The sequence below is a fragment of the Pecten maximus genome, chromosome 11 (assembly GCF_902652985.1).
Source record: "Pecten maximus chromosome 11, xPecMax1.1, whole genome shotgun sequence".
NCBI classification, from domain to species: Eukaryota; Metazoa; Mollusca; class Bivalvia; order Pectinida; family Pectinidae; genus Pecten; species Pecten maximus.
Window position 1 is genome coordinate 29,603,241 of NC_047025.1, and position 24,018 is coordinate 29,627,258.

The 24,018-nt window shown below is 37.3% G+C and overlaps 3 protein-coding genes across 12 annotated transcripts in view; 2 read left to right on the top strand and 1 right to left on the bottom strand.

The window, feature by feature from the left end:
- LOC117338242 (protein phosphatase 1 regulatory subunit 16A-like) overlaps positions 1–10,330 on the top strand; it is a 94,033-nt gene extending 83,703 nt beyond the window's left edge. For 9 of the 10 annotated variants that reach the window (XM_033899504.1, XM_033899509.1, XM_033899512.1 and 6 more), the window contains 2 exons: positions 2,236–2,350; positions 2,649–10,330. In XM_033899504.1, coding sequence (XP_033755395.1) covers positions 2,236–2,350; positions 2,649–3,419 — 886 coding nt within the window. In that variant the 3' untranslated portion in view covers positions 3,420–10,330. The remainder of the gene's footprint in view (positions 1–2,235; positions 2,351–2,648) is intronic. The other variant, XR_004534991.1, reaches the window with a different exon arrangement.
- A 925-nt stretch (positions 10,331–11,255) lies between these two features.
- On the bottom strand, positions 11,256–20,811 carry LOC117337591 (sorting nexin-21-like). Its single transcript, XM_033898636.1, has 3 exons — positions 20,551–20,811; positions 18,602–18,717; positions 11,256–18,337 (listed from the first exon to the last, which is right to left on the bottom strand). Exons 1-3 carry the CDS (start codon positions 20,708–20,710, stop codon positions 17,666–17,668), a joined length of 948 nt encoding a protein of 315 aa, XP_033754527.1. The 5' UTR covers positions 20,711–20,811; the 3' UTR covers positions 11,256–17,665.
- Positions 20,812–21,090: 279 nt separating this feature from the next.
- On the top strand, positions 21,091–23,434 carry LOC117338248 (GDNF-inducible zinc finger protein 1-like). Its single transcript, XM_033899518.1, has one exon. It carries the CDS (start codon positions 21,093–21,095, stop codon positions 23,082–23,084), a length of 1,992 nt encoding a protein of 663 aa, XP_033755409.1. The 5' UTR covers positions 21,091–21,092; the 3' UTR covers positions 23,085–23,434.
- Positions 23,435–24,018: the final 584 nt, after the last annotated feature.

Below are 24,018 nucleotides of genomic sequence, written 5' to 3' on the forward strand. Positions count from 1 at the left end.
TACCAATGTTATAACATGAAAACTGGTGTCGGTACTGTACAATGTTATAACATGATAACTGGTGTCAGTACTGTACAATGTTATAACATGATAACTGGTGTCGGTACTGTACCAATGTTATAACATAATAACTGGTGTCAGTACTGTACAATGTTATAACATGATAACTGGTGTCGGTACTGTACCAATGTTATAACATGATAACTGGTGTCGGTACTGTACAATGTTATAACATAATAACTGGTGTCAGTACTGTACAATGTTATAACATGATAACTGGTGTCGGTACTGTACAATGTTATAACATGATAACTGGTGTCGGTACTGTACAATGTTATAACATGATAACTGGTGTCAGTACTGTACCAATGTTATAACATGATAACTGGTGTCAGTACTGTACAATGTTATAACATGATAACTGGTGTCAGTACTGTACCAATGTTATAACATGATAACTGGTGTCGGTACTGTACCAATGTTATAACATGATAACTGGTGTCAGTACTGTACAATGTTATAACATGATAACTGGTGTCAGTACTGTACAATGTTATAACATGATAACTGGTGTCGGTACTGTACCAATGTTATAACATGATAACTGGTGTTGGTACTGTACTGTACCAATGTTATAACATGATAACTGGTGTCAGTACTGTACCAATGTTATAACATGATAACTGGTGTCGGTACTGTACCAATGTTATAACATGATAACTGGTGTCAGTACTGTACCAATGTTATAACATGATAACTGGTGTCAGTACTGTACCAATGTTATAACATGATAACTGGTGTCAGTACTGTACCAATGTTATAACATGATAACTGGTGTCAGTACTGTACAATGTTATAACATGATAACTGGTGTCAGTACTGTACCAATGTTATAACATGATAACTGGTGTCAGTACTGTACAATGTTATAACATGATAACTGGTGTCAGTACTGTACCAATGTTATAACATAATAACTGGTGTCAGTACTGTACCAATGTTTTAACATAATAACTGGTGTCAGTACTGTACCAATGTTATAACATGATAACTGGTGTCAGAAATGTACCAATGTTATAACATGATAACTGGTGTCGGTACTGTACCAATGTTATAACATGATAACTGGTGTCGGTACTGTACAATGTTATAACATGATAACTGGTGTCAGTACTGTACAATGTTATAACATGATAACTGGTGTCAGTACTGTACAATGTTATAACATGATAACTGGTGTCAGTACTGTACCAATGTTATAACATGATAACTGGTGTCGGTACTGTACCAATGTTATAACATGATAACTGGTGTCAGTACTGTACCAATGTTATAACATGATAACTGGTGTCAGTACTGTACCAATGTTATAACATAATAACTGGTGTCGGTACTGTACCAATGTTATAACATGATAACTGGTGTCGGTACTGTACCAATGTTATAACATAATAACTGGTGTCAGTACTGTACCAATGTTATAACATGATAACTGGTGTCGGTACTGTACCAATGTTATAACATGATAACTGGTGTCAGTACTGTACCAATGTTATAACATAATAACTGGTGTCAGTACTGTACAATGTTATAACATGATAACTGGTGTCGGTACTGTACCAATGTTATAACATGATAACTGGTGTCAGTACTGTACCAATGTTATAACATGATAACTGGTGTCAGTACTGTACCAATGTTATAACATAATAACTGGTGTCAGTACTGTACCAATGTTATAACATGATAACTGGTGTCAGTACTGTACAATGTTATAACATAATAACTGGTGTCGGTACTGTACCAATGTTATAACATGATAACTGGTGTCAGTACTGTACCGATGTTATAACATGATAACTGGTGTCAGTACTGACATCAGATCTCGTGTTACATATGTGATGATTGTTTACGAACTAAACACATGATTTAGCTGTACATAGGGGAGTTGGTTTGGAATATTGTGTTCCTCATTATTTTGCTTTATTTATGTTAGAAATTGTGCTGTAGAGTTTTGTTTTCCTCTTTATTATCTTGAACTCATTTAAACCTCGGTGATATGGCTGAATATATATCCTATCTACTTCCTTACTTTTCAAAATATCCCCTCTATTTCTGATGATCATGTTGACCCCTGACAGTTGATTTTCCCGCCTGACTGTTGATTATCTCCCCTGACTGATGATTATCTCCCCTGCCAATGAATTATCTCCCCTACTTTTCTGTCTATTGCAGTGCCTCCATCAGGAGAAGTAGTATGCGTGGGGAGAAAAATCCACTGTTTATGAAGGAAGCCAAAGAGGAGGCGCTGCATTTTGGATGGAGAAAGGATAATAATGACGATATTGTGGTAATGTTGCCATATCATATATAGCTATATCATGTCATAATATAATTCGGGGAAACTGTAAGTTGTAAAATTTGATTAGATGTTTTATCAGTTGTAAAGTGCTTAATTGTTGTTACACAATGTATATCTGTACACAAATTTTATGCACCAATTTATGGTTGAAATTGCATGACCAACAGACCAATATAACCTTGACACCTATACCCCAGCCAAGTATTTATAGTCCAGATGAAAGTCAGTTTAGACAGGTTATACTGTATACATTGTCCATGTCTTAATGTTATTCACTCAATTGCAGGAAGATGAAAAGGAAAACCTTCCCTCAACAAATATTGATGATGTGCAGCTTATAATTGATGATGGTGCGGAAGACAAGAGGAAGCAGCCCCAATCCTTGATCGAAACTTCACTCAACGGCAACACTGACACTGTCGAGTACACTCGCATGATTTCAGATACCATAGACATTCGTAAGCAACAGAACAGAAATAGTAAATCGAAATCACCTAATGAAACAAAAACTGTGAATCGAACTTCTACTACAGACAGACCTTCTGCCCCAGACCAAACAGCCAATCAGCAGTCAGGTCAAGGGACAGCTCACCAGGGGGGTCCTGGGTTAACTAAGAAACGCAGCTTTACACGAAAGTCAGAACAAAGCCCACCGCAAAGGCAGAAGGCAGAACCATTGGAAGAGGAGCAGCTTACTGAAGAGGAAGATGGTGAAGGAGAATCTGGGTCAAAGGTCAGGTATCCCTCAGGAACGCCCTCGATTACTTTGTCTGACCTGAAAAAGCACAGGTCTGAGTCGCGTAGTCGTGAGAACAGTGTAATTGACACGCAGGTGCAGAACCTATTCCTTAGTAGCCTCAACAGTAACAACAAGAAATACAGCAGTTCTTCACTCCCCAGGGGGGACAACTCTGATCACCATACTGATAGCAACGGCCACAATAACAATATGAAGTCTTATCCTAATCATTCAGAAAATATAAGGCGCTTCACTGCACCCGGTCATTCACCAGCTGTTGGAGGAGAGGAGAAGCAAGGCTGCTGTGTCATTTTGTGATGCATGCTGGGGGGGTGTTAGATGTTCTCTTTATATGCAACAAATGATATAACTGCAGGAATGGTAAAATGGTTACCATGTAAATTAAAGAAATCATTGCCACAGGAACTACCAAGGGAATTGTTACCATGGGAATCCCTAGCCAGTGAATCATTGATACATGAATTGTTACCATGGGAATCTTTGTAATGGAAATCGTGAACCCAGACCTTTCCTACTGGAATCATGACCATGAGGATTTTTTACCATGGAAATCATCAAAGCAGTTCTATGTGAAATCAGTAGTTTTGTTGAACATGTAAAGTGACATTTAAGATATTTTTGGAATTCGAGACTGATCTATTGTTCTATATTATTATATGTATTATCATTGGAAAATTTTAAGTGGATCAAGTAGCAAACAGGATCAAATGACCCCATGACATTGACTTCCATATACAGAAGTCAGGTATGTTTTTACTAGTGTAAACTGGCACCCAATAATCCAAGTTGGGCACTCAAAATAATGAGGACATCAAGAATTCATATAGAAACTCTTCATGTTGATATGACAAGGGGAAAGATCAACGTCTGAGCTATATTGTTAACTAGGAACTTGTAACCATGCCGACTATGGTATGTTACTAGGGGTATCTAGTAACCATGCCGACTAGGGTATGTTACTAGGGGTATCTAGTAACCATGCCGACTATGGTATGTTACTAGGGGTATCTAGTAACCATGCCGACTATGGTATGTTACTAGGGGTATCTAGTAACCATGCCGACTATGGTATGTTACTAGGGGTATTTATCAAGGAGTAAACCTATCATAGAACCATTAACAGTACTACATCTGTATAGGACAGGATGTCAGATTACACAGGTTCAGTATGCTTGGATATAATTCTGTGACTATAAGGTATATACAGGTTTATATTGATAAAGGAATGTAATACAGGTATATCTAGGTACAGATTGATATACAGGTGTATCTTGGTACAGGTGTATAGAAAGGTATATCTTGGTACAGGTAAATGGACAGTTATGATTTATTACAGGTGTGTGGAAATGTCCACTAAAGAGTCCGAGGAGATCCATAATATCAAAGATTCTGTACCTTAATCTGAAACTGGTTTTATTAAGGTAATAAATCTATAGTAGATAGATATTATTTATTGCACTGTAGCTTTGCAGAACTAGCTTTGAATATTAATGAAATTAATAATCACAGAAGTAAAAGTGAAAATAATCTGAGTAGATGTAGGCAGCTTAAACAAGTCCTCAAAGCATGAGTATGTCCTGTTGAGGCCACACAATACCGAGGGATTCTCTCAGCGATTTCAATAGTATTCAATTACAGGTCTTAACCAAATGCTCAATTATTGATAAAGATTTTTTTCTATGTAGTTTTGTGATGAGAATGTTCTATTGTTTTTTTCCAGTGATAGGTCCAATGGTTATTACTTAGTTTTGTCAATAAGAAGTGTATAATACTGTACGTGAAAACTTCCTCAGAAATCAGACAGACAGGACTTGTCTCCGAATAGGTTATGAAATGGGATGGTCTTATTCCTGAGTGTGGACTTATCATCAGTAAAATTGGTGTTAAACTGAGAGAAAACTTTTTGTGATGTACCGATCTTCCTGTTCATGTACCAGTATAGATATTAACTAATTGAGTGCTAGGAGTTTAAAGACTGGAAGTTTTTTTTTTTTTGTTTTTTTTTTGTTTTTTTTTTTTTTAAAAAGGTTGTGAATTTTACTGTATAATATGTAGTGTATATCAGAAGTGGATTTTTGTATCTTAGTTGTCTCCCTTTATTTTGTTTAGTATATATTGATTAATTCACTAGATAATGATATGCATCAATTATCACATTTGACTGTATGAGGATACATTCCTAAATTTGTATGTATAGTGATACCAATATCATTACAAGTCACAGAAATCTCAGACTCCCTGAACCTTTTTGTTTTAAGCATGAAAGCATCTTAAATACTATTTTATTTGAATATTGATTTCATTATATTTACCAAGGATTTAGATACAAATATAACAATGCATAGGAAAATTAGTCGAGAAAATATAGGATATAATAATTATATTGAAAACTTTTTGGAATAAATTCTAGTTTGTATAGATGAAGGCTGCTGGAGTTGTCTCCCATATGTGGAGTTACTCCGATAGACTCTACAGCAAAAAAGTTTGATATGGAAACTTAATTATTTGGAATCTGATCATTCATAAAAGTATTTTTGTATAATTTAGAATTTACAGAGTAAATTTTCATCAAACCTGGAAAGTAGTTGTTAGCTTACAATTGTTTGTTTTGAAGATAACCCAAATATTACTATCACTAGTACAGATTTATTACTTTTTGAGAACATTGTATTCATTGATAAATAAATTGCATAATGAATTAATAATTTGAGTGCACAAGTGCAATATCCAGTGTATTACGACTGTTGTCTCTCCCACAGATATATGTATTACAGCTGTCGTCTCCCCGAGATATCTGGGTTCTACATTCCCCGCATTACAGGTGATGCAATATGTAATGATGATAAAACAATACCACGCTTATATATATATTTTATAATTATCTGCACTTGGTAAAACTTATCATCTAATTGTCGATAGATTTCATTTAGAACTATGTTATCCTTCATATTGTTACCTGACTTATTACCAGTCTATTCAGATGACGTGAAGTAGGCCAGTTAACACATGTACATTGATACATGTATAAGGTACAGATATGTATGATATAGGTATAAGTTTACATTCCAGTTGATTGGCCAGTGGTACAGTTGTTTTATGACTTTGGCTGATTATCATTGTAGAGTGTAACTATTTGGTCCTGTAGTTATAGACAAATGACAAAAAAGTGTTTTGCTACAACTGAGTCAAATGCAGAAATCTGACATTATTGTGATGTGGTTACAGCGAAAATTTGGTACAGAAACCAGAAATCAGACATTGTCGTAGTGTTGTTACAGCCAAGTCAGGTACAGAAATCAGACATTGTCGTAGTGTGGTTACAGCCAAGTCAGGTACAGAAATCAGACATTGTCGTAGTGTTGTTACAGCCAAGTCAGGTACAGAAATCTGACATTGTCATAGTGTTGTTACAGCCAAGCCAGGTACAGAAATCAGACATTGTCGTAGTGTTGTTACAGCCAAGTCAGGTACAGAAATCAGACATTGTCGTAGTGTTGTTACAGCCAAGTCAGGTACAGAAATCAGACATTGTCGTAGTGTTGTTACAGCCAAGCCAGGTACAGAAATCAGACGTTGTCGTAGTGTTGTTACAGCCAAGCCAGGTACAGAAATCAGACATTGTCGTAGTGTTGTTACAGCCAAGTCATGTACAGAAATCAGACATTGTCGTTATGTGGTTACAGCTAAGTCGGGCACAGAAATCAGACATTGTCGTAATGTGGTTACAGCCAGGTCAGGTACAGAAATCAGACATTGTCGTGATGTGGTTACAGCTAAGTCAGGTACAGAAATCAGACATTGTCGTTATGTGGTTACAGCTAAGTCAGGTACAGAAATCAGACATTGTCGTAGTGTGGTTACAGCCAAGTCGTGTACAGAAATCAGACATTGTCATAGTGTGGTTACAGCCAAGTCGGGTACAGAAATCAGACATTGTCGTGATGTGGTTACAGCCAAGTCGTGTACAGAAATCAGACATTGTCGTAGTGTGGTTACAGCCAGGTCAGGTACAGAAATGAGACATTGTCGTGATGTGGTTACAGCCAAGTCAGGTACAGAAATCAGACATTGTCGTGATGTGGTTACAGCCAAGTCGGGTACAGAAATCAGACATTGTCGTAGTGTGGTTACAGCCAAGTCGGGTACAGAAATCAGACATTGTCGTAGTGTGGTTACAGCCAAGTCGGGTACAGAAATCAGACATTGTCGTAGTGTGGTTACAGCCAAGTCGGGTACAGAAATCAGACATTGTTGTAGTGTGGTTACAGCCAGGTCAGGTACAGAAATCAGACATTGTCGTAGTGTGGTTACAGCCAAGTCGGGTACAGAAATCAGACATTGTCGTAGTGTGGTTACAGCCAAGTCGGGTACAGAAATCAGACATTGTCATAGTGTTGTTACAGCCAAGTCAGGTACAGAAATCAGACGCTGTCATGATCATATCATCAACTTTCATTTTGTAACCTTATTGTTTTCAATATGTTTGGTATATATTTAGTTATGTTTATTTTTATTCACCGAGCTCACCATCCATCTTAATATTTATATTTGAATTGTTGTTCAGACTTTGGTTTCACAAAACATCTTATTAACTAATATTTTCACTGTTACCTTAATTTTGTCTTAGTTAAGGGAAACCAAGGCCTGTTGACTGTTGTATTAACCTGGAGTCAATTGTGGATAAAGACAAAAGACAAAGAAATATGGATGTGTTTGATGGAATGGAAGATTTCTTTTATGTCTATTTTTCAATGTTGTAAATTGAAAGGGTTGAAAAATATCAAAATTTATATTTCTGTACAACTTATATTGAGATTTTTACATGTTTTTTTGAGAGTCTGTTCCTGATATCTTAACACTTATTTTTAGCTAACATCCTAAGTACCGTAAATAGCCAATTTTTTTTTAAATTTTTTTTTTTTATACAATTTAAAATATTATGAAGGTTTATGTACTTATACAAGATTCTGCTAAACCATTTATCATAGACATTGCTGTCTCTATTTTCTGCTGGGTTTTCTCACTAATTCAGATCCATATACTTCTCCATGACAATTAAATTCAGTGAAGAAATTAAACTTTCATCTGTGTATAGAGGATTACAGTAAGCAAACAAATTTAAGTTATTTTATTTAAGTAAATTTTATGCAGAAATTACTTCAGTAGGGTATGACTGTGCAACTTTCATTTTCTATAACAAATATTCATGGTGTACTGTAATGTATGCTTATCTGTTAAACTTTGATAAGGCATTACAATTTTGAGTGGATTTATAATAATAAGGATGTATGCAATATTATATATCTTATAAGTGATCAGGCCATTATGTACAGCTATTGTATTAAAGCTGTATGATGCTATAAAATACTTCACAAAATCTCCTTCAAACATGGCGTATGGTTCCTTTTCTTAATGATAAGCCCTCAGACAGATACATGATATCTAAACAATATTATGATATAAGTAACTTAAAGAATTCATTAGATAAAATGATATGCAAATGAATCTCCCAAAACATAAGCAGTTACAGTATTTTGCATATTGAGTTTGATCTACTTGGTGTTAACATGGACAGTATAGATACAGCACATAACAGATGGTGAAGGAATCGTGAATCCTAGACTTGGAAATAATTCAAGGTCAGTTTCTGTCAATCAGACCCACGATACAACATTTATCTGTCCAAGGTCATTTTCATTATGTGAGGGTATGTGTTACTGGGATTTGTATGTCTAAATGAAATTTCCACTACAAGGCAAGCCTCAAAGTGTTCCAAGGAAATGTTTTAAGTGAATAAGAATCTAATTTCCATTAATTTATTAATCTGGAAAACTGGAAAAGAAGACATCAGGCTCTGTACCATATACATGTACTGTCAAAAAAGACTACAAGGAAAACATTTCTTGTGAAAGTTTCTCATAATAAATTAACTTATGAATTTCAAAGTGCTGCTGTGCAATAGTTTTAAATAAGAAATGCATAAAGATTATCATTTCAATTTAACAATCATTGTATGAGATGTGATGAGTTTGAAAGTCGATGAACACATATACTTCAGTATAACTGTAAGATAGCCATGTCTAGCTGGATGAGATACTGTGCTGTATGATCTATTGTTTGCGTACGGTCTGTATCTCGGTTCCTAAACATGAGTGTCACAGGGTACATAAATATTGGTTGAGAGACAACTCAGAAAGAGTACCGGTACTGTAGCTTGTGGGTATGTGTTGAATAAATATACATGATCTGCAGGATGGGAGTTCAGCGATAGGGTTTATTACAGACAGTATGGTAACAAGGCATATCAATTTATTATGGACAGTATGTTAAAAAGGCGACCGGATTTGTTATAGACAGAATGGTTAAAAGTCAGCTTGATATAAACAGTAGAGCAAATAGAACACTTAATTTATGATAGATGGTACAGTAAAATTGTAGACTGAGTATGGTAAAAAGGGGGCTGGATTTGTGACAGTACGGTAAAACGGGGACTCGATTTATTATAGACAGTACTGTAAAAGGGGACTTGATTTATTATAGACAGTATGGTAAAAAGGGGGCTGGATTTATTATAGACAGTACGGTAAAAAGGGGACTTGATTTATTATAGACAGTACGGTAAAAGGGGACTCAATTTATTATAGACAGTACGGTAAAAGGGGACTCGATTTATTATAGACAGTACGGTAAAAAGGGGACTTGATTTATTATAGACAGTAAGGTAAAAGGGGACGTGATTTATTATAGACAGTACGGTAAAAAGGGGGCGTGATTTATTATAGACAGTACGGTAAAAGGGGGACTGGATTTATTATAGACAGTACGGTAAAAGGGGAATTGATTTTAGTAGAGTAACAAGTAGTGTTATCTATATATCCCTCGTGTTCATGTGTATGTCAATGAAGTGTTTCTCCATCTTAGAATGAAAGATATTAACGTTGAGTGTGAATTCTATTTTATCATCCTATTGTTTTGCTGTTATGGTACAACATTTTATATTGATTATATATATATATACGTTTATACAGTATTGTAAATATCTTTAAAACGGCTTGTAAATAAACAAACAGAGTACCATGTGTATAGGCTAAACTTCTTAAAGGAAATTGTATTCTTCAAGGGAGCTCACTCTTGTTGTAATAGTAAGACTTGTTAACTATTGGACTGATTGGGAATACAATGCACTACATAAACATTTTTATAAGATCCTACTCTTGTTGTTGTTTATCTTTCCAATGACAACCTTCGTGTGATTTCTTCACAAAATTCCATAATTCTGTGATTAATTCCACGACAATTACAATCTCGCTTAAAGTCATAGAGGGATTTTCCGATTGACCGAGAGCTTGACAGCAGGGTGTCAGTCTGGTAGAAGCACACTACTACTCGAAGGTTCTTATACTCCAGCAGTTATATAGTTTTCTATAACAGATATCATGAAAGTAGAAAAAATATGGAGCACATTACTGTAAATTTCACAAAGTACCATGAAAAATACACCCTTTATGCTTCAAACATTTGACAAAACTATTAAAATTTAAACAATTGTTAACTTTAATTTCCTCTTTGCACTTTGTCATTATAATATGGAGTATTGAATGGAAGATTACAACATCTGCAGCTACCAAAACTCCTATTGAAGGATTAAAGGAGAGATGATGGACTTTATCAAAATAATAAACAAGATTTCTGATGCTACATCTAGTACCTTGGTCAAGAATTGGGATGATATGGCTTCGCAGCATAGCGGTAGGGAAACACTCCAAGAAATTATATTCCCTTAAGACAAAAACTTCACTTAAAAAAATTCTTCGTAAGAGTAGCGAGTACAGTGAGCCTCCCTGAGGATGTAGTATCGGCGAAAAGTATTAACAGTTTCAAAAACAAAACTCGATAAAAACTGGAAAACCAGGAAATATTAGAGCTAATTTTTAATAATCTGTAACTATGTCTTGAGTCTAGTATAGAGGATTCCCATCATGCATCAGCAATAAATCTAGTCTAATCTAATTCGAGTTCAACTTCCCAACCTTCTGGGGTCGAACATGAGTGATTATGATTTCCATTCTATGTTAATTTTTCTGTGGTACCAATGCACAGCTAGACATTATCTAAAATAGACAAACAACTCTATTAATCAAAAATCTGTTTATTTCAACATAAATGTATACTTACAAATAATCTGATACTGTACAAATGGATGAGAATGAGTGCATCTATGTGTTATATATCACAATCACCATGGGAATGTACATATAATGGGGTAAGGACTGGTCATTGTGATTTACATACTTTTTATCATTATAAGCATTAAGGCAGAGTGAAATCTAATGTTCTTAATTATCAATATTCGAAACATTTGCAAATATAGGTATAATGAAGAATGAGTTTTCTGGCCAAGTGTAACTGTATAACTGACCAGTTCTTATGCGAGTGTACCTGTTCGCCCCGCTGAGACAGTGTTCAATTTACTTATGTCTAGAATTTAATCCTTCAACTATCTGTTTTTTAAAACAAGATTCTTGAGTTTGTCAGGACCAGGGGTTTAGACTGTCTGGGTCATTCACCACTAGTCCAGGGGTTTAGACTGTCTGGGTCATTCACCACCTTCAACCTAGGTAACTATTCTAATACAGTGCACTTGTTATTATTGTAAGCATATTAAATTTTGTTCTCACTTGAAAGCACAAAAATTAGGGCCTCACATTGAAGCACATTAAGCATTGGACAAACTAGGGCCAATGATGAATTAGCACACTTGTCATACTTTAGAAAAAAATAAACAGTTTGATGAAAGTTAACCTCAAACAGCAGATGGTAGCAATAGCAATACAATCTGAAATTGATGGATAACAATAGAGTTATGGAGGAGAGTATAACAATGGAATGGGGCTACAGAGGGGAGGATAACAATGTGATGGGGCTACAGAGGAGAAGATAACAATGCAATGGGGCTACAGAGGAGACGCTAACAATGCAATGGGGCTACAGAGGGGAGGATAACGATGCAATGGGGCTACAGAGGGGAAGATAACAATGCAATGGGGCTAATGAGGGGAGGATAACGATGCAATGGGGCTACAGAGGGGAGGATAACAATGCAATGGGGCTACAGAGGGGAGGATAACAATGTGATGGGGCTACAGAGGAGAGGATAACAATGTGATGGGGCTACAGAGGGGAGGATAACAATGACATGGGGCTACAGAGGAGAGGATAAAAATGCAATGGGGCTACAGAGGGGAGGATAACGATGCAATGGGGCTACAGAGGAGAGGATAACAATGCAATGGGGCTACAGAGGAGACGATAACAATGTGATGGGGCTACAGAGGAGATGATAACAATACAATGGGGCTACAGAGGAGACGATAACAATGTGATGGGGCTACAGAGAAGATTATAACAATGGAATGGGGTTACAGAGGAGACGATAACAATGCAAGGGGGCTACAGAGGAGAGGATAACAATACAATTGGGCTACAGAGGAGAGGATAACAATGTGATGGGGCTACAGAGGAGAGGATAACAATGACATGGGGCTACAGAGGGGAGAATAACGATGCAATGGGGGATAACAATGTGATGGGGCTACAGAGGAGAGGATAACAATGTGATGGGGCTACAGAGGAGAGGATAACGATGCAATGGGGCTACAGAGGAGAGGATAACGATGCAATGGGGCTACAGAGGAGATGATAACAATGTGATGGGGCTACAGAGGGGAGGATAACAATGTGATAGGGCTACAGAGGAGAGGATAACAATGTGATGGGGCTACAGAGGAGAGGATAACAATGTGATGGGGCTACAGGGGAGAGGATTACAATGTGATGGGACTACAGAGGAGATGATTACAATTGAATGGGGCTACAGAAGGGAGGATAACAATGTGATGGGGCTACAGAGGGGAGGATAACGATGCAATTGGGCTACAGAGGAGAGGATAACAATATGATGGGGCTACAGAGGGGAGGATAACAATGTGATGGGGCTACAGAGGGGAGGATAACAATGCAATGGGGCTACAGAGGGGAGGATAACAATGTGATGGGGCTACAGAGGGGAGGATAACGATGCAATGGGGCTACAGAGGAGATGATAACAATACAATGGGGCTACAGAGGGAAGGATAACAATGTGATGGGGCTACAGAGGGGAGGATAACGATGCAATGGGGCTACAGAGGAGATGATAACAATGTGATGGGGCTACAGAGGGGAGGATAACGATGCAATGGGGCTACAGAGGGGAGGATAACGATGCAATGGGGCTACAGAGGGGAGGATAACAATGCAATGGGGCTACAGAGGAGAGGATAACAATGCAATGGGGCTACAGAGGAGATGATAACAATACAATGGGGCTACAGAGGGAAGGATAACGATGCAATGGGGCTACAGAGGAGACGATGACAATGTGATGGGGCTACAGAGGAGATGATAACAATACAATGGGGCTACAGAGGAGATGATAACAATACAATGGGGCTACAGAGGGAAGGATAACAATGCAATGGGGCTACAGAGGAGATGATAACAATACAATGGGGCTACAGAGGGAAGGATAACGATGCAATGGGGCTACAGAGGGGAGGATAACGATGCAATGGGGCTACAGAGGGGAGGATAACAATGTGATGGGGCTACAGAGGGAGGGGAGGATAACAATGCAATGGGGCTACAGAAGAGACGATAACAATTCAATGGGGCTACAGAGGGAAGGATAACAATGTGATGGGGCTACAGAGGAGAGGATAACGATGCAATGGGGCTACAGAGGAGACGATAACAATGCAATGGGGCTACAGAGGGGAGGATAACAATGCAATGGGGCTACAGAAGAGAGGATTACAATACAATGGGGCTACAGAGGAAACGATAACAATGTGATGGGGCTACAGAGGAGACTATAACAATACAATGGGGCTACAGAGGAGAGGATAACAATGGGATGGGGCTACAGAGGAGAAGACAACTTCAAATCTATTCACATACATATATACATCCACTGACTTCTTAAACTGACCATTCGTTGACACATTTCGGACACTACATGGATACTCTAATATTGCATAAAAATCCTACGAGTCTCTCCTCCGGCTTTAATTTCCTTCCACAGTTTACAGGAAGAATAAGACCCGTATATTCCTACTGTTTCCACTGTTGTTAATAATTATTATGAACTGCTGTCAAATTTCAAATGAATTTCATTGATATAATAATACATCATTGATCCTTTTTCATGAAATATGTTGCACTCATTGAAAAAAAAAGTATATATTTTCATATCATTATCACAGGAGTATTCACTCCATCAAACACAATTACGGGTAAGTGTTGAGATTTCTGGCACAATAATTTACAGAGTAAAATGTAACATCTTCAACAAACAACTATATAAACACATCATCAGTTTTTGTAGTTTGACTAGATAGTAAAAACAATCACATGGAGATTCACTGAATGAGTTAACAGTTTGGTACATGTTATAAATAAGGTGTGTGTAGCTGTACCTAAATATAAATTGTGTTATTGTGGTACATGTTATAAATAAGGTGTGTGTCGCTGTAGGTAAATGTATTGTGGTACATGTTATAAATAAGGTGTGTGTCGCTGTAGGTAAATGTATTGTGGTACATGTTATAAATAAGGTGTGTGTAGCTGTAGGTAAATGTATTGTGGTACATGTTATAAATAAGGTGTGTGTAGCTGTAGGTAAATGTATTGTGGTACATGTTATAAATAAGGTGTGTGTAGCTGTAGGTAAATGTATTGTGGTACATGTTATAAATAAGGTGTGTGTAGCTGTAGGTAAATGTATTGTGGTACATGTTATAAATAAGGTGTGTGTAGCTGTAGGTAAATGTATTGTGGTACATATACATGTAAAACTGTAACCTGATAACCACACCTGCTCCTGTAAGATCCCCCCCCCCCCCCCACCACTTTTTCAGTAAAAGAGGATAGGTGTGTTTATCAAAACATAGAAAGAGTGCCTTACCTCACTGATCTGCCAATGTAATCTTCAGTCTTTTAATCAATAGACTCTGAATTGTTTTCTCACCACAAAGGTAGGTAAATTAAAAAAAAAAGTTATTTTTTTCCACCCAGATTTCACGTGGAAACTTTTCCTTGTACGATGTACATGATGTTTTTGTAGGTCGAATAGAGTAAATGGTATATTGCACGAAGGTTTGACATTTTATATAAACCGGTATGAGCTAATTATAAACAAGCATGTTTGATCACAGCTAACATTGGACTTGGAACAAGAGTACTATGGGGCCGAACAATATATACCCATTGTAAGCCATATACAATGTAGTGTAATAGTAAACCCTCACCTTTACTTTCACTACAAAGTCAATGTATAATTTCTAACAGTTTGAGGAATACAAGTACTCAGGAGTTACTGCAATAGTCTCCATCTCATTAATTGATATGCTTATAAAGCCTACCGAGTTTCAATGAAATCTGTTCAAAAATCTAGAAGATCTCCGGATAAAAATAAAAAACCAAATTAAACAAAGGACAATAACTTTTGAAAAAATAGTCTAAGTAAAGTAAAATGCCTGTCAATGAAACACAACTATATATCATGGTTATAAAGCCTAATAAAATTCAAGGAAATTGGTCGAAAAATGTAGGAGCCAAAAATCAAATGAACCAAAATAAATAATGGGCAATAACTTTTGCAACATAGTCGAATCAAAATGCCTCTCAGAGAAACACAACTATGTGGGACAGTTATAAATCCTACAAAGTTCTGAAGAAATTTGTCAAATAATGTTGAAGATCTCTGGACAAAAATCAAATACCAAAATAAACAAAGGGAAATAACTTTTGAAAATGTAATTGAATCAAAATGCCTCTCAGGGAAACACAACTGTATAATGACAGTTATAATGCCTACAAAGTTTCAAAGAATTCAGTTGAAAAAATGTAAGAGATCTCTAGAAAAAAAAATCAAATACAGAAATTATAGGTAATAGCTTTTGCAAAATAGTCAAATCAAAATAATTTTCAGGGAAACACAATGACAGGTCATGATTGTAATGCGTACTAAGTTTCAAAGTAATTGGTCAATAAATGTTGAAGGAGATTTCTGGACAATCAAACGTTTATGCCAGATGCATACAACACCATACCACAATGCGGTACTCTTGTAAAATTTGATGAGCATATAAAAGTCATCGTCATAATTATATATAAGAGCAGTGTATACATGGGTAGGGTATGAATATTCATTCTAATTTCAAACATGTGAACAATGTATTATTTAGAAGAGCTTTTTATGCATCAATGAAAAGCTTGTCAAGTTTTGAACAGATGCATAAAAACAAACACCATACAATTCTGTCAAATGAATATGTACATTGTAATTTGAAGCATATCTACTAGTATTGAGAATGATCTTATTCAGAGTCTTTACTTCATCAAGTGGATTGTAATCCTAGCAAGAGATGCAGTGTAAATGAATAAATTACAGCAAATATTTTTGTTTGAAACAAAAATCTCAGAGGTAATGGGCAATGTTATTGCTTCTAGTCCCTTTAAAGCAAATTATATGACTATATTCACACATAAACATCTACATGGATTTACAGGAGTAGTTCATAGAAGTTATTCATTTGGAAATAATATAAATTATACAAACTAAAAAATAAATAATTCTTTATATACCAGGTAAACTCATAGGAATCTCAGGATATCATACAGTGTATTGTCATCATCAGCTGTGTGACAACACAACAATACAATAATATTCACCTAGCCTGAGTTTCCTCTGGCCCTTACACCATGTCAGGTGTTGTCTGGTGTAGGACAGACATGGTGTCAGCTAGGGCCAGAGGAAACTCGGGCTAATATTCACCATGTCAGCTTAGCTTTGGCTTCTGGTAAAACCAAACCAAATTCTTCACATATGTGTAAAAAATATACATCAGAAAAATTATATTAAAATCTTCTATCTGAAAAATATACATCAGAGAAAAATTAAATTAAAATCCCAGATCTGAAGTAAGAAATACATCAATTTCATCAATTGCAGACAACATAACATTTAACTTCTACAACAAATCTCAGCAAATGCACCATTTAAATATAAAACACAACAGATTTCAACAAGCAGATTCTAATTATGTCTCAGATTCTGGAAACAAATCCAGCCTATAAAAAGACTGTTATCCTGTATCAATAGATGATTTAGATAGAAATTCACCATACCATAGAACCAAACAAATGTGTTCTGATGGTTATAGATTTAGATAGGTTAGTATGCCATATCTCCGGGACACAGATTCTTGTCCAAATGAGACTTTGACATTAAGTTACGATACTGTATTCTATCTTAGAATGTTTTCCTAATCATGAGAAACTTTGACACAATGTTACTATACCATGTCCCTGAAATCACAAGGCTTTTTCTGATGATTAGAATTTTAACAGACACCATAATATATCTGAGAACACTAATTGTTTTCCTAACTGTGGCAGTCTGACAGACTTAAATAAAAAAAAAGTCACGATATGGTTAAATGTTAACTTTTGAACCTGTCCAGTACAAGAGCCTTTAGATTTATATCTTTGTCAGTGTTGATGCCATCTTTTCGAAGTTGGGCTAAATTTGCCTCCAGATGAGCTTTGTCTTTTCCCTGCATCCAATGAAAGTAAATATCGAGATGTAACAAGGGGAGGTAATGCTTGTCACGCCTATTGCCATGGAGACATGACAGGGCAGAATCTGCATACTTGAGTGCCATGTCAATCTTATCAATAGCGTGATAGCAGATGACAAGGCTACAGAGAGTCCCTATCACATCTGGATGCCAGTCACCTTGTAACTTCTCTTGAACTGGAAGACACTTCTCCAGAATGGATATAGCATCAGAGTAACACCCTCTCTCCATGGCAGCATAACCGTTTCTAAGATCCTCCTCATAAAAAAATGCAACAAAATCGGGTGAGAACCTTACCCTATGTATGGAGAACAGGTGAGTAAGATACTGCTCAAAGGCACGGCTTCTGCGAGCGATGGTCTCATTTCTAAAATTACCCATCAACAATTTCCCAGGAAATGACACTTCCTCCATCAGTTCTGGAAAGCGTTTTCGAAGACATGTGTTCAACTTTTCAAAATCTGAATATCTTTTCTCCACTGTGCCAGGAACCTTCTGGATCTTGTTATGACCACTGACCAGAATAGTATATTTCTGTAAAATACAACATGGACAGAGTTACAGCAAACTGTCTGATACATCATAATTCTACTAAAATAGCCCTAACACATCAGAGATCATAGTAGCCAAACAGCAACATGATGGCACACCCTTTATAGCAAGGAAGGCTAAAGTGAAAAATGTGATACAGTTTTGTTACAAGAGCCACATGTAATTTTTTGCATCAGATTTAAAAACAAATATGTAAATATGTCAGCAAGAAAACAAACTTCATTGTACGTTTATGTATATACTTACCACATAGCTTGAGCGTCCATCTTTGATTTTATCTGCAGAAACTACATCAAAACTAACGGCACCTGTCCCAGGGAAGTCACCTTCAAAAGATACTGATCCAGCAGGGCTGGCCAAACCTACAACAAAGATACATTATCAATTAAAACACCCCAGCAAGTTTCAGGTAATTAGCCCGAGCTGCCTCTGGCCCCAACAACAGGCATTTCTGGTGTAGGCCAGACATGGTGTCAGGGCCAGAGGAACTCAGGGCTGTAAACCTAGGCCAGACATGGTGTCAGGGCCAGAGGAACTCAGGCTGTAAACCTAGGCCAGACACGGTGTCAGGGCCAGAGGAACTCGGGCTGTAAACCTAGGCCAGACCATGGTGTCAGGGCCAGAGGAACTCAGGCTGTAAACCTAGGCCAGACATGGTGTCAGGGCCAGAGGAACTCAGGCTGTAAACCTAGGCCAGACATGGTGTCAGGGCCAGAGGAACTCAGGCTGTAAACCTAGGCCAGACCATGGTGTCAGGGCCAGAGGAACTCAGGCTGTAAACCTAGGCCAGACATGGTGTCAGGGCCAGAGGAACTCAGACTGTAAACCTAGGCCAGACATGGTGTCAGGGCCAGAGGAACTCAGGCTGTAAACCTAGGCCAGACATGGTGTCAGGGCCAGAGGAACTCGGGCTGTAAACCTAGGCCGGACACGGTGTCAGGGCCAGAGGAACTCGGGCTGTAAACCTAGGCCGGACACGGTGTCAGGGCCAGAGGAACTCGGGCTGTAAACCTAGGCCAGACATGGTGTCAGGGCCAGAGGAACTCAGGCTGTAAACCTAGGCCAGACATGGTGTCAGGGCCAGAGGAACTCAGGCTGTAAACCTATATGTAAACTTCAAAAAATCATGATATGATCCACCTTCATTCTTATAGTGATAATTTTGTAAAAATTATGCAGCTGTGCCATTTTATAGCTGTTGACCTACGTGGGAACTCATATGCTCCTGCATGCATCAATTAGTATGGTTGATGGCTGCTGCTTAAGCTTGCTGTGCTGCAATATTTTTGTTGAAAACCTGCCCTGCTTCGAGCTCCCTCCCAGTATATATAGTATTACTGACGGTTAAACTAATTTTATTTTTGCAAAAAATGTATCTGATGTTTAGACTTAACCTTGCACCGTACTGAAACTGTATTTTGTCATACATATGAACATTTTTGAGGATGAGGGGATTGTTTTTGTATGTATATGTAATGTTTTCTGATATATCTTTGGTTATAACAAGAGCACACTGAGGTCAATAACGTTATGGCCACTCTTTGACAACTTGTTTCTGTTTTCCTTTTATGGTAATATAAGATAAATTACAGGCATAAAAAGCTCTACTGTACAGAGATTATGTTGTCTGTAATACCAGAGACATATATATGTAACAGGAGAGGAGAAAATGTAGCGGCCAGACCGGGGTTCGAACCCGGGACCTCTGAACACTATAGCCAGATGCTCTACCATTTGAGCTACCTGGTCACCAATGATCGACCCAGTCCAGTCCCGCTACACACCTCCCTCCTTTTTTCCAAGTCTTCGCTCTCGAAGACACACGAGACCCTTATACCACCACCGTGGGTATTTTAGTTGGGCGCCAATTTTGTAACAGGAGAGGAGAAAATGCAGCGGCCAGACCGCTTTATAGCTGTTGACCTACGTGCATGCATCAATTAGTATGGTAGGGTTCGAACCCGGGACCTCCGAACACTAGCCGGATGCTCTACCATTTGAGCTACCTGGTCACCGATGATCGACCCAGTCCAGTCCCGCTACATATATAACGTTGTCTCTGGTAATACATCAAACAATTATGCAAATCAGTGTTACATTTGCGTCCCTTACACTATTAAGGAACTGACGATGAAAGCGTTCAAATGAATGTTTTTTTTACACAACTTGACTTAAACTAAAAGTCTAAAACAAACTTTTTGAATCTTCATCCTTGTCTTCAATTTCTAGAGTGAGGTTTGTTTCAGGAAATGCATCACTTTCATCTAATAACACGAGGTCTTGGACATCATCCCTATGAATACATGCCCTCTCCAAATTATTTTTTAGATTATCCTTCCGGAGGAGAGAAGCCATAATTTCAGGAAATAAAAAGTAAACAGTAGAACCAAAATGTAAACATTGTTTTCATCCCTCAGCAGACAGGAAGTTTATCTTTTGTGAGCTTGGGGATAACTCCTTTTCTACGAACAATACACTATTCGGAATATCTCTGGTTTAATCCAGTAAAATTAGAGAAAACGAAAATAATACGAATGTCTTGAACTGGGAGCGGTCAATGTGGCCGAACATTCATTTCACAATTTTAAGAATATCTTATCCTTTGTATTACTTATACTATATGCCGCAACTTTTGAAATTAAACTTTAGTTAGTTTAAATAGATATTATAATTTTCAAGCGGTATAAAATATTTTCGACCAATTAAATTTCAGTATGATATCGTTGTCAATTCCAAAATGGCGTCAGGTGAGGAGAGGAAGGCGTCCTTCGGGGATGAAAACCAGCTTCAAGCAATACTGGTGGAATTAAATTCACAGAGAAACATATCAAGGTTTTGCGATGTCATCCTGAAAGTATGTGGTGATCAGATATTCGCACATTCCAATGTATTGGCAGCAGCTAGTCCTTATTTTGCGTCCTTCCTCGGACTTGGACAGGATTCACCACGGGCATTTTCTCAAAAAAATCCTCAGATCATTGAGATCCATATTGATGGTAGCGACGGGGACAGTGGTTATGGAGACGCAGTTCACAGGGTTGTAGACTTCATGTACACTAGTAATATTCACTTGAATTACAATGTACTTACTCCTGTTTTGGAAATTGCTAAAATCATGCAAATGAACAAAATTCTGGAATTCTGTGATCTATTCCAACGTGGTGAAGATGGTGTTAAACCAAAAGAAACAAAAATTATAAGTGATGCAAACACCCAGACAAGCGTGACTTATTCCCATCGTATTCAGTCTGATCCACCCAATAAATATGATAAAATCGAACAACCGCCGAAATCGGAGGTAAAACGAAAAAGAGGTAGACCAAGGAAAATTCAAGAGCATATTCCATTAGATATTCCAACAGCATTTGATCAAGAGGAATTGAAGGATGAGACAGAAGAAGTTGAGGAAAATGATAAAAAAGAGCAAGATATTTTAGAGACAGAGGAGGAAATGTATATAAAAGATGTTGATCATGATCAATCAGACTTATTGACATATAGTGTAGACAAATTTGAAACTTCAGTTGAAAACACGAATGAAGATGAACCTGAAAGTACACCTGATGGTCGACCAATTAGGAGGGTACGTGGCAAACGACCAAAACACTTCGAAAATTATGTGGACAGTCCCATGGTATGTTACAATGTCACGAAGTCAAAATCTGGGAGAGAAATATATGAATGCCAGGATTGCCCTTACAATTCAGAAGTCATGTATCATTTCAGAAGACACCGCTCTTCTCATTTGAGTGCCGGTTCTAAATACAAATGTGACAAATGTGACTTTTCTACCCCACGACTAAAAGTTCTCACTAATCACCACCGGAACCATTTGCATGAAGACAATAAATGCAGCTTTTGTGATTTTCAGGCTGATGACAAGCAAATACTGAAAGAACACCTGGAAAAACATTCTGGACAATACCCATATTTTTGCCAATTTTGTGAGACCAAATTCAAAACAAAAACTCAACTAAATATTCATCTTCCAAAGCACTTGGACAACAAACCATTTGTATGCACAGAATGTAATGCTGGATTTAAATGGAAGCATGCACTGAAGAACCACATGATTACTCACAGCCAAACGAAGGACCACCTTTGTGATATCTGTGGATTCACCACAGCACATAAAAGCCAGTTGAAAGCACATAGACTAATACACACTGGAAACACATACAAGTGTGAAGTTCCTGGTTGCACATTCCAAGCAACAAAGCGACAAAACTTGAAATATCACATGCTAACACATACTCATGAAAAACCTCACCAATGTGAAATATGTGGACAAAGTTTTTCTCTGGTAAAAAATATGAAGAGACATATGCTACTGCATACAAATACACGACAGTATAAATGTAAATTATGCATATTTTCCACAACCCGCTATGACAAGCTCAAAGACCACATGTTAAAACAGCATGGAGAGGGAGAAATGCCAAAAAAGAGGTTCAGATTAAATGACTATCAAAAAAGTGTCGTTCCTGGAGAAACCATAAACTTTGAGGAACTTGGGGATGGTGAAGTGATACCAAACATTGTTCATGTTGAAAACACTATGAGTACAGCACAATGTAAGATTGATGAAAATGCCACTGGTGAGCAACAAATTTTCATCACAAACCCGGCTGGGGAACCTTTTCCGATCACCCTTACCAGGATAGACAACATGGAGGGTGTTAACACTGGCTGTTACCAAGCTATCCAACTGGTGACACATGTGGAATAATTAACTGGTGACACAGGTGGAATAATTAACTGGGGAATAATCATTAATGGATGGCTCATGTGGAATATGGCTCATATACCTTATTTGACCTAATAAGGGCGCCCCCTCCCTTTTTTCAAGGAAATAAATCTTTGACCGAGTGTCAAAATGGTGTTCAAAAGTAATAATTCATGTGAAGTGTTTTGCTACTTTATGTGTTGAATTTTCTTCTGCAAATTAATATAAGTAACTGGAACACAGTTTTTGCCACATTTTGTCTATTCCTACAGATGACATATGCATGTCAGTGCAAAGAGCACCCGAAACTAAACGCACATACAAATAATAACTTACCATTTTTATTTGAAGATAAAGTAAAAGACTTCATTCTTGTTGATAAGTAACTTTTGTTCAGAACAGAAAGCTAGTAAAAGACATTGTAAATCAATTATTAGGTCAAAGAAAACGATGTCTGATATATGATCTGGGAAATCACCTGTGTCTATAAATAGAACATAAAAGAGTTCCATTTGAACATAAAATGGTGGAACACACGTTCTCTGGTCTAAAGATCAGCTGGCATGGTTTATAAGTTTACAGGAATATTCAAGTGATGTTTAAGCTTAATATATGATAATGAATAGATATCTTCATCTGGAAATTTTTTATGACTGAATATTTTACCGTTTCCACAGCCTTGGGTATTCTGCTATAAGGTATATAGTCTGTTTCATAAAACTTCAGAATTAACTAATCTTAATAAGGACGCCCCCACTGTCAATTACCCGCGCTCTGTGCCCTTATTAGGTCAAATACTGTATATATGGAATAGTTATAACGTTGTATAAGTTCATTATGGGTGCACGCGTACGTGCATGCGTGGCTCACCTGGAGTAATCATAACTTGGCTCATAATTATATAATACTGTATAACAGATGGCTCACATGGAACATC